The following is a 16873-nucleotide window of genomic DNA, read 5'->3' on the forward strand; positions in this document are numbered from 1 at the left end:
CCTATGGGAATCAAAAACCGCAGTGCAGACGGTGCGGAATTTTCCGCGCGGATTATCTGCGGTTTTCAATCCGCAGAAAGAATTGACATGTCAATTCTTTCTGCGGATTCTCCTTCGGTTTGCCATCTCCTCCATTTGAGGAGATGAAAAACCGCAGGGCAAAACCGCAGAGCAATCCGCAGGTAAAACTGCAGGTCTTTTGACCTGCGGTTTCACCTGCGGATTTTACAAAATCCGCGCGGATGAATCCGCACCTAATCCGCAGCGTGTGCACACAGCCTTAATCTCATGATTGCAGCTGTGTGTGCATTGCTTCCTGCCGACCCCCCAACATCACAATCACGGGGTGCTTATGGGTTGTCATGGTAGCTGGGGAACTGTTGAAGACGTTCTTTCGCTGTCATCTTAGACCTCCAGCCTGTGGATAGGCTTAATAAGAAAATGGCATTTTCTTTGTTTATTGCAATACTGAAGCGTTCCACTATACAGCACAAGCAATTATACGGTCATGCATTCAAGTCCTGTAAAGGGTCTAAATAAAGTGGTAAAAAACACAAACAGAAATTTTAAATTAAACGTTACACTTTTCTGAGTTCAAAAATAAAATTTATTTATATATTCTATTATATGTAATGCATTTCATGATTGTATCCATAAAAATTACAGCTTTCACGCTGAAAATCGGAAATAGATCAATTGGTGAAAAATAAGAGTTATGTTTTCTTTACAATTAAAAAAGAAACAAACTATACAAGTTTGGTATTTCGTAACTGGACTGACCTGGAAAATCTGGTGTGGTAAAAATGGCCTGATAGCAAGAACACCATAGAAGCAAAGCCCACCCCCCTTCCACGAAAAACAAGCCCACATACGTCTGTCAGTGGAAAAATTAAAAACTTTGTGCTTTTGGAAAAAGATGAAGATAAAATGTTTGCGCAGAAGTGAAAATTGGCCACGGTGGGAATTGGTTAAAGGTCTGAATGATCATTGCGCTCTCCGATGCCAATTCTAGATAGTTCTAGTTGACATGCCAGTTTCTTTTCTGATTCCTTTTTTCTCTATATTTGCAGCTCTGAACACAAGGCTGAACTGTCATTTTTGGTAGGAATCTGCTTAGTGATGATCTTCATTTTGATTCAAGGAAAATGCTCATTAGTTTCTAAAGTAGCGCTGGTATTTGGATTGCTGGGGATTTATTGTTACAGAGCTGCCATAGGCCATGTTTTGTATCCTTGGCAGCAAAATCCTAAAGACATCACAAAGTAAGTATATGGTGCATATATTTTTTACTTTAAAACCCTACACTGAAGATATACCGTATTTCTCAGACTTTAAGACGCACTTTTTACCCGTCAAATTTTGGGGGGAAATGGGGGTGCGTCTTATAGTTGGAATATACTTACAAGTGGTGTGGCGGCAGCAGGAGTCGGGCGATTCTGTTGCGGTCCGACTCTGCAGGGCGATGATCACGGGGAGATGCGGTGGCCTCCGGGAAAATGGCCGTTCGTTGCCAAGATCTCAATCTGAGCGTGCGCCGCCCCCAGCAGCCATTTTCCCGGAGTCTACCTCATCGCAGCAATGGATGTGCGGGGCCTCCAGGCTTTCACAAAATGCCAGCGCACCACAGAGCACCGCCGCACCAACCTAGGATGGGATTTCCCGGAGGCCACCCCATCACAGCAATGGATGTTGGGGGGGGTCTCGACTTTCAAAAAATGTCGTCGGAGCCCCCACACCTTTAGCACCCCCGAACCTGCCGCACCAGTCTGGGACGGGAGTCATATCGCCGAACCACAGAACACCCCTTGTGACCACGCTCCACCAGCGCTGCCGATTTTCCCCTGGTAAGCTGAATTTGGACTGTAAGACAGACCCCCATTTGACACATTATTTTTTTCCCCTAACTTCCTTCTGAAAACTTGGGGTACATCTTATGGTCCAATGTGTTTTATAGTCTGAAAAATACAGTAAAATGTATAATTGTGTACTAAATTGTAAAACAGTGGGTAAAACTGTCATTGAGAAAGACTTGGGTGTATGGGTGAACTGCAAACTGCACTATAGTGACCAGTGTCATGCAACTAGAGGCAAAGCAAATAAAATAATGGGATGTATTAAAGGATGCATAGATGCTCATGACAAGAAAATAGTTTTGTCACTGATGCAGTCATGCTTAAAATACTGTGTGCAATTTTGGTCTCCGCTGTATAAAAAGGACATAGCTGAACTTGAACGGGTACAGAGAAAAGCAATCGTGATGAGAGAGCGTGCTTGTCACTACTCGTTACTCGCTCGAGCATCAGCGTGCTCAAGATGCTCGTTACTCAGCAAGTATTTTTTTAATGTTGAAGCGGGAGCTCAAGTCCCTACCCTGCATATTTAGCGCTTTTTAGGCAGCCAATGAACATGTGGGAATTGCCTTCCAGTCACTGTAATGCCATAACCATCTTAGTTGTGGCATTACTGTGATTGGCTGGCCACATAGCGTCATCAGGTCTATATAAGACCCGTGAAGCTATGCTTGGGACACTGTACCCCGGACACAGGCAATGTAGGGAGAGGTGCTGCTTAAGGGAGGGACAGAATTGTAGCTGCATGTAGGCAGGGATTCAACCACATTTATATTTCTTTCAAGTACAACAACCCTTCTTAGGCCTAATTATAATACATATTAATTCTGTTGTTAGCAGCACTTAAGGAGAGATTGTCGTGAAGGGATTTTCTAGGACCGGATAGGATGAATTGCATGTCCTTTTTGCTGCAGTTTGCAACTCATACCAAAACCCCTTCTCAGGTCTAATATTATTCTTTGTGCTCTTAATTCTGCATATTGTTCTGAGCAGGGAAACCTTATACACCATTTTTACTGCTGCAGTTGTGCGTCCAAAGCATACAGCCAGGCTTGGTTGGATCTCAATAGCATTGATATATTGCTCCTACAGTGTAACCAGTCTATCTGAGGTGTGCACATTTTCCTGCAATACTAGTACTACAATTGCTTTCAACAGTTTCATTTTATGTGGCATTTATCGTGCTCCAGTTATGCCTCAAAAAAAAAATTGCTTGCTTAGAAATAACATTGCTATGTTGATACTGCAGTCCAAAAAGTCCATCTAAAGTAGGCAAATTTTCCTGCCATTGTAATAATGCAACATTTTCTCATCAGGGATGTATCATATGTAATTAAAATGGGCAAGGCGCATTGTATGGACTGGGAAAGTGGACGTGATGCTGATGGTGGGCACAGAGACCGTGGCTGTGGACAAGATGAAACTGTGCCTGTCGCGGGAGCACAAAAAACACACACATCATGTAGCTCTAGCTTCCTGTTACACTTTGCAGAGGGGCGTGGAACACCACTCTTGATGCCAGTCCAATGAGAAAAGGTTGTTGGATGGATAGCAGATAATACTTCCAGTCACTTTGCCAGCACCACCGTCTTCCACTCTGTCCAGTCTCAGTAGCCATGAATCTGGGCCACATAATCCTCATCCTGATCCTCCTTCCTCCAACCATGCCGAGTGTCCGGAGACAAGTGATCCCACACTTGGACACTCTGAAGAACTGTTCACATTACCATTTATAGATTCTGGCCTCTCATCCTTCCCGTTTTAAGCAGGACATGAGGAGATCGCATGTAGCGATATCAAATATTTGAGCAGCCACGTTAACATGAAGGCAATGGTGGGAAAATGCAGATACTGTCGTAAGAGGTGGATGATGATACGGTCACGATCCATTTTTGAATCTGTCAGTTTGGGCTGCTCTGCTATAAACTTTTTTCCTTTCAGGCTATCAGGGGTTAATATCAGTTATCGCCCCCAGTGGCTGCTGGTGTTACTGCATGTTTAGTTAGTCTGCAGGTGACCACTCCCACCTTCCTATATAAGGTCACCTGGTACACCAGCTAGCTGTTGGTAATACAGGTCTTTGGAAACCAACCATTCTAAATAGAGAAGTTATCTGGAGCAGTGGTGTTAGCAGATTATCTGGTGCAGTGGCCATACAGCTGAAAGCGGTGTTCGGGTGCCTTACTCTGCTGTCCTTTGCATTACGGCAGAGAAAGCTAAGTGTTGTTTGTTTTTCCCTGTCTGTTATTTTCCTTGGTGTTGTATTAGTGCAGCGGTGGGACCAGTGTCCACAATAGCCAATCCCCTAGTGAGGGATAGGTGGAGGGCAAGTGAGCCCCGAGGTATCCTGGTCGGCGACGGTTTGAAAGAAGCCATATAAGGACGTCAGGATAGTCCAGGACACAGCCTCAGGAGAGTGCAGGAGGTGTCCCTTTCCCCGTTCCCTATTGCAGGGCCCACCGTTGTAATTGTGTCCCCAGTGTCCCCTTGTTTTGTCTTGTTTGGTGACCGACCGATCGTCGGGTTGCATCACGCAAGGCCAGTCATATCGTGACATTATTACCAACCCTCCATTTTTTTCTGGTGAGCCATGGCCCAAATGCTGACTTTTGTCCAATTGCTGCAGACCCTCACTGAGGAGCGTGGTGTGTTGTGTGGTGTGGTGGAGCAGCAACTGCAGCAGTTGGTGGGGTTCAGGGCCTCAGCGCAGGTGCAGGCTCAACCAGAACCCAAGTTATCTCTCCCAGACAGGTTTTCTGGAGGGAGAGATAATTTTTTGGTTTTTCAGGAGGCCTGCAAGCTACATTTCAGGCTCCACCCTCGTTCATTAGGGAGTGAGGAACAGCAGGTGTGATTCATCATATCCCTCCTTAAAGGTGATCCCCAATCCTGGGCCTTCTCACTGCCGGCCGATTCACCATCTCTACGGTCGGTGGATGAGTTTTTTGCGGCTTTGGCGAATATGCCCCCTGTAGTCCTTGCTAAGGAGGAGGACTCATTGGTGCAGTCAGATGAGCCCAGGCAGGTGGGAGGAGTCGGTTCCCCAACGGTGTTGCCTGCGGTTCGTTGTGGTTTGGGGGCATGTTTTTGCTGTGGGCAGACTGGCCAGTTTTTCAGGGTCTGCCCGGCTCGTGCCAAAACTTCTGTGCCACCCAAGAAGCCACATCCCCCTGGTCGTGTGGAAGGAGGCGACCAGGGAGTGTATATTTTCTCCATTTTGCCCTCTCAGTGTACTATGTCTGCAGAAGTGTTGGTTGGCGGGGTACCTGAGGACATACCGGTGTTTGTGGACAGTGGAGCGGGAGTCAATCTGGTGGACGCTTACTTTGTCCTGACCCATGGCCTGAGGTGTAGGACGCTGGCCAAACCCCTAAGCGTCCAGGCTATTGACTCTGTCCCACTGAGCCAGGGGAGGTTGACCCAAGTCGTGGAAAATATACATCTGCGTATAGGGACTCATCATGAAGAGTCCCTGTCATGTTACGTCTTGGGGGGAATGCCATCACCTATTGTTTTAGGCCTCACCTGGTTAGAAAGACATAACCCGGTAATAGATTGGCGGTCAAGGGAAGTAGTCTGCTGGGGTCAGTCATGTGAGGGCTGCTGCCTGGGGACTACTGTCTCTGCCGTCATTCTACAGCCATCCCCTTCTTCTCCAGTGAGGGCAGCAGAGGTGCTGCCAGGGAGTAGGGGTAAGTCAACCCTCACCATTAGCCAACCCTGAGAGGTGGAGTCCACGTACGAGGAGGGGTCGGAGGAGGGTGGTGGTTCCCTCTGAGTATGGTGGGAGTGTGAATGTAGTGAAACAGGGGGATGCCTCTGTTGTCAGTTCCTAGAAGAGTTCACCGTCTTGTGGCAAACGGGTGTGTGGAAATAAACGTTCAGGTCGGGACCTGTGTGTGAACGAGTATGTATGGGTGTACACCAAATACATCTGGTGGAAGTGTGCTGCAGGGGTCTGAAGTTCTTGGGTGATCGGGCCGTATCGGGTGTCAGCCATTCTCGGCCTGGGGACTTACCAGCTGGAGTTACCCCCATTAATTCCCATACACAACTCATTCCTCAGGTCGGCGCTCTGGAGATTTGTGGTGCCTCCGGAGCATACTTGCCACCTCCATCAGTCCACGTTTGCCATAAACCTGAGAGTTAGGTGGTTGCTGAGGTGAACTCTGGTGGATCTAGGCGTCCTCACTGTAGGTGGTTTTCCGGTGCGGTATTGAGGGCCCAGAGGCCCCTCATTGTAAGGGGGGTACTGTCACGATCCATTTTTGGATCTGTGTTAGTTTGGGCTGCTCTGATATAAACTTTTTTCCTTTCAGGCCATCGGGAGTTAATATCAGTTTTTGCCGCTGGTGTTACTACATGTTTAGTTAGTCTGCTGGTGACCACTCCCACCTTCCTATATAAGATCACCTGTACACCAGCTAGCTGTTGTTAATACAGGTCCTTTGGAAACCAACCGTTGTAAAGAGAGGAGTTATCTGGAGCAGTGGTGTTAGCAGCTTATCTGGTGCATTGGCCATACAGCTGAAAGCGGTGTTCGGGTGCCTTACTCTGCTGTCCGGTGTATGACGGCAGAGAAAGCTAAGTGTTGTTTGTTTTTCCCTGTCTGTTATTTTTCTTGGTGTTGTATTAGTGCAGCGGTGGGACCAGTGTCTGAACTAGCCAATTCCCTAGTGAGGGATAGGTGGAGGGCAAGTGAGGGCTGAGGTATCCTGGTCAGCGACGGTTTGAAAGAAGCCATATAGGGACGTCAGGATAGTCCAGGACACAGCCTCAGGAGAGTGCAGGAGGTGTCCCTTTCCCCGCTCCCTATTGCAGGGCCCACCGTTGTAATTGTGTCCCCAGTGTACCATTGTTTTGTCTTGTTGTTTGGTGACGTCAGCAAGTCCGGAAGAAGGCCAGGGTGGGGAAGTGGAAGACGAGGTGTTGGACAGTGTAGTCACTGACTCAACATGGGAAGGTGACAGCGCAGAGAGGGAGGGATCCGCAGCACCACTACAGACAGGAAGAGGCAGTGGGGTGACCAGAGACACACGGCGGGCAACTGTTCCTCGGAGCACCAACACTGTTGAAGTTGCCAAGCCAAGGGTTAGGTGTTCCGGAGTCTAGCCCATTTTTAAAGACAGCTCGGTTAACCAAAAATAAGCCATGTGCAACATCTGCCATTCCAGCATCAACATGGGCAGCACAAAAACCAGCATGGCCACCACCACCATGCTCAGGCATATAACAGCAAAGCACCCGACTAGTTGGGTCAAGTGCCAGGGTACAGAAACAGTATCTGCAGGTGACACCACTGCCTTTTTCCCTTTTCTACATCCAAACCGATCCCCTGTCCATGACACAGGCAAAGATGCCTTCCACCCTGCACCTGTTGTTGCACACTTGCAACCACCGTCAGTAACCACATCCTTGTTCCAGAGCAGCGTTCATTTGTCCTTATCCCAGTCCTTGGAACACAAGCGTAAATACACAGCCACCCACAGGGCACTATACTAAATGGCGACATTTACAAACTGCTTGCCCCTGAAATGTTGGTGTTTAGTCTTGTGGTGACAGAAGCTTTCCTCAACCCCATGGCACTTTCAGTACTTGATACCCAGCCGCCACTATTTCTCCCGATGTGCTGTCCCCGCCGTACACAAGCAAGGGTCTGTAACATCAGCCATGCCCTGACCAACGCTGTGACTGGGAAGGTCCACTTAACCACGGACACCTGGACAAGTGCTTGTGGCCAGGGACACTACAATTCCCTGACAGCAATCTGAGTGAACATTGTAAGCCGGGACACAATTAGACCCTGGGATGGAACACGTACTACAGACACGGAGGATTGCGGGCCCTGGTTCAATCAGGGGTGCCCCCACCTTCTACAGCAGTTCCTGCACCACCTCCGCATCCACCATCTCCGGAAACAGCAACATCAGTCGCAAGCTGGAAGCACTGCCTCAGCCTAGAAGCAAGACTCTGCTGAGCTAATCTGCTTAGGTGACAAACCACACACCATGGCAGAGTTGTTGAAAGGTTTAACAGACCAGAGTGATCTGTGGCACTCGCCCCTGAACCTACAACAAGGCATGGTCGTGTGTGAAAATGACCGTAACCTGGTGGCGACTCTGATGTTTGGCAAGCTCACAAATGTTTCATGCCTGGCCCTCGTGCTCAACTTAGTGGTTCAGCAGTTTCTCAAAAGCTACCCTGATCTGACTGAGCTACTTGTGAAAATACGCCGCGTTTGTGCCCATTGGAAGCTTTTATTGGGAACATTTTACATAACGTTTGGGATCAGTTATTCGGCACTCTGCGCTGACCACTTACTTTGGGGTTTCCATCTAAATCTCTGAGTGGCGTGATTCAGATGAAACCCTGAAACCCCTGATGGCTTCATTCACTATAATGAGGCAGCGGAATTACTCTTGACTCCTTCTGGCCTCTGTTCCGCGGTTTCCTTCTTTTCAAAAGTGCACAAAACTACGTCCGACGGCACTTTAATGCAATCCTAAAAAGACGGACACCCCCGCGATCATAGGTGTCCACAGTGCCTCCATCTGCCTCATTATAGGGAATTTTCCACCGGGGTTCTGTCTGAATCACGTGTTTCAGAGATTTACACGGAAACCGAGTGCGCCGAGCCTTACTGTGATCTTTGGGAGGCAGAATGAAAAAATTAACAGCATGTGAAGAATTGGTTTTATTTATTTTTTTATGCCGTTCTTCATGCGGTATAAGTGATTAGGCAACTTTATTCTTCGAGTCAGTGCGATTACAGTAATACCAGATTTATATCCGGTTTTTATATTAAACTGCTGTCACACACTAAAAGACGCTTTTTGTTTCGAAAACTAGTTTTTGCGTCACCATATTTTGAGAGCTATAATTTTTTTCATATTTTGGCCAAGTCATGTGAGGGCTTGCTTTTTGAGGGACGAGCTGTCATTTTTATTAGTCCCATTTTCAAGAACATGGCACTTTCTGTTCCAATTTTTGGGAGACAAAATGAACAAAAACCAGCAATTCAGGAATTGTTTTTTTTTTTTTTTTAATACCGTTCCGCGTGTAGTAAAATTGGTAAGACAGCTTTATTCTTCGGGTTAGTATGATTACAGTGATACCTCATTTATATCGTTTTGTTATGTTTTGGCAATTTTACACAATAAAAATTATTTTATAGAAAAAGTAATTATTTTTCCATTGCTTTATTCTGAGAGCTATAACTTTTTTATTTTTTTTGATGATGGAGCTGTGTGATGGTTGTTTTTTTGCGGGACAAGATGACTTTTTCAGTGGTACCATTTTTATTTACATCTGTCTTTTTTATTACGTTTTATTGCACTTTTTGTTTGGCGTTATGATAAGCCATTGTTTTTTGTCTTGTTTTTTTTTATGGTGTTCACAGAAGGGGTTAACTAGTGGGACAGTTTTATAGAGTGGGCCGTGTCGTTGATACCAAATATGCGTATTTTTAGACTACGTCCACACGGTCAGTAAGCGGCAGCGCTTTGAACGCAGCACATGTCCACTGCGTCCAAAGGGCTGCCGGCTTTTGAACGTAGGTGATAATGTAGGTGATTCCGCATGTGTTCATTGAACTGTGCAGCATCACCTCATCCAATAAATTTAACTGGTGATAATTATCTTGTGGAGACTCGCGTCTCCGCAAGATAAATAGACATGCTGCCTTCTGGAAAGACGCGCCGAATGTGCGTCTCTGCAGGGAAGCCACGGGCACCAGTGCATGCATAGTGGGTATGGGTTTTCTTGAAATCCCATCCACTATGCTGTAACATCTGGCCGCTGCGGGTTGAAAGCTGCACATGTACGCAGCTTCCAACCCATAGCGTTTACTGACTGTGGGAATTTACCCTTATTGTTTGTTTGTTTTTGTTTAATTCACATAAATAAATGTATTTTTTGGTAAAATATTTTTTTCCTTATTTGGGGACTTTTTTTTTTTTAATTTTGTTTTACACGTTATATATATTTTTTTTTTACTTTATTACATTTTCCCAGTATGGGATATTACTATTTTACATGAGATCGCTGATCTGACACTGCACAGCGGAGTATCAGATCAGGATCTGACAGGCAGGGAATTAGACATGCCGGCGCCTGCTCTTATAATAATACCGCTCTTTTCTGCAATTTGCGTAGCGTGAGGTGTGGCAGTAGGTATGGCGTATGACAGGCATCTAGTCAGGGATTATTGCCTTATAAATTTTAATCCTTGCTGTTGCATATTTTCCATGTACCGATTCATGTTTTTTTACAGTGATCTGTACTCAGAAATTCATCAAAGCTGGCAGTGTTACTTGCGTTCCTCCAGAGTTTGTTGCTGCCACGTACAACAAAAAAATCTTTTCAGGGTTGGTTCAAGTCACTTCTCTATTTTACAGTCTTACCTGCTTTATAAACCTTATACCTCTCATCACAGCTGCACAATCACGCTGTCCCTTGACAGCGTGGGAACTGCGGCTTTCTGACCGGCAGGCCTTGTAACAATAGTAATGGCTGATGGCTCTAAGAAAAAAAAATAGTGACTTTCAGAGTCCTTAAATTAACCCCTTAATAACCAGAGATATTTTTGGTTTTCCATTTTCGTTTTTTGCTCCCCTTCTTCCCAGAGTCATAACTTTTATATTTTTTGGTCAAAATGGCGAAATTGAGGGCTTGTTTTTTGCAGGACGAACTGTACTTTGGAAGAACAGCATTGGTTTTAACATATCGTGTACTGGAAAACGGGAAAAAAAATTCCAAGTGCGGTGAAATTGCAAAGAAAGTGCAATCCCACAGTTGTTTTTTGTTTTTTTTACCATGTTTACTAAATGCTAAATTTGACCTGCCATTGTGATTCTTCAGGTCATTACGAGTCCAAAGACACCAAACATGTCTAGGTTCTTTGTTTAGCGATCGGGTTAATTCTTTTTTTATATTGATAGATCGGGCGATTCTGAACGCAGCGATACCGAATATGTGTATGTTTGATTTTTTTTCTTGTTTTATTTTAAATGGAGTGATTTGAACTTTTAGATTTTTTATTTTTTGGGGTATGATAAAATGTATAACAACTTTATTCAACACCAAAAGACATACAGCAAGAAGATTAAAACATGTGTATAGGTAGACAATAATATATCCAGCGCCCATGAGTACAGTTGGAACGTGGCAACAGTAAGGAGTGCGAATCGGGGTAAATACGCCAAAAATCAATGTGATATATGCATAGACACATGCTGACTTGCCCATAGAATGCTTAAAGTAGAAAAATATGGCATATGTTCATGAGGGTACAGGCATGTAAAAATATGTGAAATACTTACCAACCAGGGGAAAATAACCTAAGTATGCAATAAAGGATGAACCCCATGGGGAAATGACCTGAGAAATATGATAACATAGACCCAGAGATGATGTACAATGTATGTAATCCTTGTGTATAACGCAAATTATTACACAAAAATGCAACATGTCTCATGAATATAATTCATCTCAATGGTACTAGGGTAGAATGGATACCAGGCACAACAAATTTCAAAAACACATGAAATAAACAAGAGAAAAGGAAGCATGGTATAAATGCCAGAAGAATGGAAAAGAGAGGGCAAGCCACAAGGGGAGATAGGCAACCGTCCAGCAAAATATTGTTGGTTCAAGCTAACCCCAAAATCAAATCTGCTCCAAGTGAAAGGACAGAGCCATGATAAGTAGTTGCCCTGAAATCGGGTGTGGGGAAAAAACCCTCGCATTTCGCTGTACTCAACAGTTTCATCAGGGGAAGAGTGTCACTCGATGCTGGTGAAGATATATATATCTACTAGCTGAAGAGCTCGGCGCTGCCCGGGCATAGTAACTAACTGTGGTTAGTTATAGCAAATTATAATTATCCTCCATCCCATAGTCCCGTACCCATATACCCATCATACATATCCACGATCCCATAGGCCCATGCCCATATACCCATCATACATATCCTCCATCCCATAGTCGAGTGCCCATATACCCATCACACATCCTCCATCCCATAGTCCCATGCCCATATACCCATCACACATCCTCCATCCTATAGTCCCATGCCCATATACCCATCATACATATTCGCCATCCCATAGTCGAGTGCCCATACACCCATCACACATCCTTTATCTCATAGTCCCATGCCCATATACCCATCATACATATCCTCCATCCCATAGTCCCGTGCCCATATACCCATCATACATATCCGCCATCATAATGAGGGGCGGGGCTTGACACGCACACACTTTTTCCCTATTATGTAGATAGGGGCAAAATTGTTTGGTGAATTGTAACGCGCGGGGTTAAAATTTCGCCTCACAACATAGCCTAGGACACTCTTGAGACCAGACGTGTGACTGCCAAATTTTGTGGCTGTAGCTGTGACGGTGCGGATGCTAATCCCGGACATACACACATACATACATACATACATACACACACTTGAGCTTTATATATTAGATTTATATAATTGCCTTGTAATGTTTTCTTTTACTCTTCTATCCAGATGTCACCGTATCCCAGAATTCCAAGCGGAGGAAGTTCACCGACAGCCATATTGGGACACCCAAGTGATGGGTGTCTCAATATGGAAATTGCTGCTGGTGCCAACCTATTGCGCGGTACCACCAGCGGAACACCGTCGCACCACACACTCACATTCACACTCACACTCTCCCGCAAACATATTGACACTCACACTCTAACTCAAACACTCACATTCACACACATGCACACTCACATTCATACTCACACTCACATTCACACTCACATTCACACTCTCACTCACACACACTCATACTCTCTCACACACTCACATTCACACACACACTCACTCACACTCACATTTACACACTCACTCATACACACATTCATACATTCACACTTACACTCACTCACACACACACTCACATTCTCACTCACACACACACTCACATTCTCACTCAGACTCACTCACATTCACACTCAGACTCTCACACTCACTCGCACTCACGCAGCCTCTTGCCCAGTACCACCAGCGGAACACCATCGCTGTTATGAAAGAGTCACCGTAAGAGGCAAAACAGAAATACTAGCTAAGTCCAGAAAACCAGAGAAGTTGGCAGCTATCAGATTGCAGACCCCTGAACCTATCAACAACCACTAGCAGTAGCCTTGGGGGGTCCCTACGGTGCCCTAGACCCCTCGATCACAGCCGGAGAACTACATAGCCTAAAGACAGAAAGGGAAATCTAAACTGCCCCAGAGCAGACCCTAAAGCAATAGGCAGCCCCCAACATATAATGACGGTGAAGCAAGATGAAAAAACACTCACACAGATAGAAAGATTGGCTGAGAAAATGATGGGGCCCAAGCTAACTAGATAGGACAGGATAGAAAAGCTGCTGTCTGTAATCCGCCAAAACCCTATCAAAACAAGAGCCAACAGCTGATAGGGAAAAAAGCCCTGAAGACGCTAGGCTTCAAAAAGACTATATCAGCACTCGGGTATTTTCTGAAGACAGAGCAAAAAGGAATTCAGCTCATCCCAGCAGGGAATGGCAGAAATCAAGGAAAACAATGCAAAACAAAACCAAAACACAAATGCAAAAAGAAGAGCAGAAAACTTAGCTTTTGAGGAGCAGGAATCAGACTGGTCTCCTAGAATCCCTCAGAGAGATCACCAGCAAGGCAGAAGGGCGTCGGCTGCCTTATATCCAGTCAGTAATTCCCGTCACCCAGTCATCATCATCCTGCCCAGGTGCTTGGTAATCAGCCTCACTACCTTCCTTCACCAGAAGAGGGAGTTCATCAGACCTCAATGGTGAAGGGGAAAATGAATTCCGCGCAGACGCAGTGAATCATTCAGCTGATCCTGGTGGCAGATGCGCAACGTGTCTTCAGGCAGAGGAAGCCGGTCACATTAAAGGGGTTTTCCCACAAATGAAAGTTCATTTTAAAAATTGTCTGTGTCTGACCGTGTACGGAGCATACCACATCTCCTGGGCAGGGGAGTAAGCAAAAGACAATACTGACATTACAGCAGGGGATCATAGAGGATTCATTTTGTGAGGTAAAATATTTCACTGACTGTTTTTAAACAATATTTTACCTCACAAAATGTATCCTCTGCGATCTCATGCTCTAATGTCAGCATTGTCTTTTGCTTCCTCCCCTGCCCAGGAGCTGTGGTATGTTCTGTACACGGTCACACACAGGGGTGAGAGAGACAGAGCACGGGGGAGACAGCTCAAGCGGGACAGCACAGGAAGGAGAGAGACAGCAGACAAGGGGGATAGCCCATGGGGTAGACAGGTCAAAGAAGAGAGCACAGACGGGAGAAGTCAGCACATGGGGAAAGAGAGAGTGGATAGGTGGGTGAGCACATAGAGGGGAGAGATTCTCAGCACTGCAAAGCCTGCCCTCATCGTGACATTACCGCCCTCCCAATGCGACAGCTTCGGGCCTCCATCTAGTATATGATGTGTTACTATAAGCAATTAACAGATGCAGTGACGATATATATATCATAGCTCAGCACCTGAGAAAGTAGCATACACAATTAAGAGGTCCAGCTACGACGGTATGGACCCTGTAAGCAGATGTCACAAAGTGGGTAATCCAGCTGCATTAGTATGGATCCCAGTCAAGTCGAGGATATGTGCAAGGTGTTATATAAAGATGTCCACTACTCAAATATACTGACATATCAGACCAAGACTAATATACTGGTTTGAACGCAGGTATAAAGCAAGGAATCTTAATATGCAAATGCACTTGCGGGAGACACATATGACAACTAATGATTAATAAGGTCAAGGTGCGAGACAATCACGCCCCTATAGCCCAGAGGTCGAATAACCTTCAATAGATGGCAAAAATGGACAAAAAAAGCCCTAAGCTATCATAAGAATGGTAGGATAATAACAGATACCATGCATTCTATTAGGAATTATACGAATCCCTGTAATAAGACAGCAGAGAGTAGGTTAAAACATATAGGCAGGATAGACCGAATCTATAAATAAATCAATATAAATCTATAGACTTTGTCCTGTGAAGAATACTATCACGGCATAAGTGAAGCCAAAACCTGTTTAATGATTCAGAAACCATTATAAAGTACTGCCCCTTACAGTCATGCACATTATACCCTAGGGTCCTAAGGCCGGGAATATGGAGACCTCACATCAATAAAAAGTATAACCCTACAGGAGATGAACTCCCCTAGAGAGAAAATCTAATCAAAGGACAAAAGGCAAGAGCTAGAGATTGGAATTACTCTAAATAGACACACTGATAAAGTTTCGGTCTAAGGGTACCGTTACACTTAGCGATGCAACAGCGATCCCGAAAACGATATGGATCGCTGGTGCATCACTAAGTGGTCGCTAGTGAGCTGCCACACAGGCAGATCTCACCAGCGACATCGCTGGGGTCGGGGGGTCGCTACTTACCTGTCAGACGCGGCGATCCTGATGTCCTCCCGCCCGCGTCGCTCGTCGGCGCCACAGGAAGCCCAGCAGGAAGCGCCCGACAAGAAACGGTCCAGGACGTTCTCGCGCGATCAGCGATAACCAGCGGGGGAGCCGGTCGGAGGTAAGTATCAGACATAGCGATATCGCTAGCAATATCACTGCTACGTCACAAAATCGGTGACGTTACAGCGATATTGCTAGCGATATCGCTATGTGTAACGGGGGCTTTAGTAAGACTGTGTAAAAAAAATCGTTTCCATTTTTTTCTCATTATTTGCATATCATTAACATGTCTATTGATCCTGAGATTTCCATAATTGAGAAGGATATATAGCTGTCGTGGAGTGATATAGTGTATTACCATGTCTTGGCTGTCTAGAACCATGCTGCTGCCATAGTGTAACAAATGCATTGAAATGTATTGAGAAAAGAGAAAGCATTTATAACCAGTGTTTTAATTAATTAAAAAAGTAATTGTATATTACTGTAAGATCTGACACATTTTGCTTGGGTGTATAAACCACGAACCATGTTTTTATTACTTACCGTAATTACTTTTTTTTTTATAGAGGAATTACAGAAGCGCGTTTCGTCTACATATTTGTCCTTGGGATTCTTATAACTGGAATAAAAGACTTGTTGAAAGCGCATGTTATGTGCACAGATTTTACAGCGAAAACCATGGGATTATGGGAAGTATACAGTGGATTAATCCTTCTTGCAGCACTTTTATTTAGACCGCACAACCTTGTGGTTTTAGTATTGTGTCTCCTCATCCAGATCATTCTAACTAAGTTCATATGGAAAATACTGAAGTTTGATGCTGCTCAGATCACCATAATGCACTATTGGTTTGGACAAGCTTTTTTTTTTTTCCAGGTAGGTGACTAAGATTTCCTTTTTAGAAATAAAAGACCATGCTAAAAAGTGTATGCATATTATATTTGAAAGCTATGAGTGGAAAGAATGTGTCAGTGTAGCACTACTAGCACTCTGCTTTCACCCATCTTTGTTGTATGGTCCATCTGCAGGTTTCCTAATCAGAACTCTACATCCCCGAATCGCAAAATAATGGTGTGTAAATCCAGCCTTGGGCTATGTTCACACATATAAAAATCTCTGAACATAAATTAATATAATTAAAAAGGGTGAGAAATCAAAATTTCTGTTAAAGAGGGCTTTTCACACAATTTTTCATGTTGAACTGCACGCTTTTATTTTCTTTTTTTCTTTCTCCTTTTTGTTGCAGAGATATTAGCAATCAAAGTATTTGGCACCTAATATATTCACTTTTTTTTTTTTTTTTAATCCAAGCTGGTGTTATCAGAGGGTTTTCACTGGGGACATTCATTTCTCCCTGTATGATGCTGACCAATCATAAGCAGGCAGCAATGCTCAGCAGAAATAGGACACGCCTCCACAATAGCTTTACTCTTTAGGTGCCAAATACTTTGATCACTAATATCTTAGCAACAGAGAAGCAAAATAAAAAAAATATACAACTCTGCAGCCACTATTAGATTGTGAGTCCAGCTTAACATAAAAAAAATT

General features: G+C 44.7%; 1 protein-coding gene across 2 annotated transcripts in view; it reads left to right on the plus strand.

The window, feature by feature from the left end:
• The window catches only part of LOC141051090 (GPI ethanolamine phosphate transferase 2-like), a 211424-nt gene that overhangs the window by 167282 nt on the left and 27269 nt on the right, over window positions 1–16873 (plus strand). Inside the window, exons 10-11 of one of the 2 annotated variants that reach the window (XM_073547960.1) lie at window positions 1071–1262; window positions 15892–16201. In XM_073547960.1, coding sequence (XP_073404061.1) covers window positions 1071–1262; window positions 15892–16201 — 502 coding nt within the window. The remainder of the gene's footprint in view (window positions 1–1070; window positions 1263–15891; window positions 16202–16873) is intronic. The other variant, XM_073547970.1, reaches the window with a different exon arrangement.

The sequence above is a fragment of the Dendrobates tinctorius genome, unplaced genomic scaffold, assembly GCF_039654945.1.
Source record: "Dendrobates tinctorius isolate UK_male_01 unplaced genomic scaffold, ASM3965494v1 ptg000011l, whole genome shotgun sequence".
In the NCBI taxonomy this organism is placed as follows: Eukaryota; Metazoa; Chordata; class Amphibia; order Anura; family Dendrobatidae; genus Dendrobates; species Dendrobates tinctorius.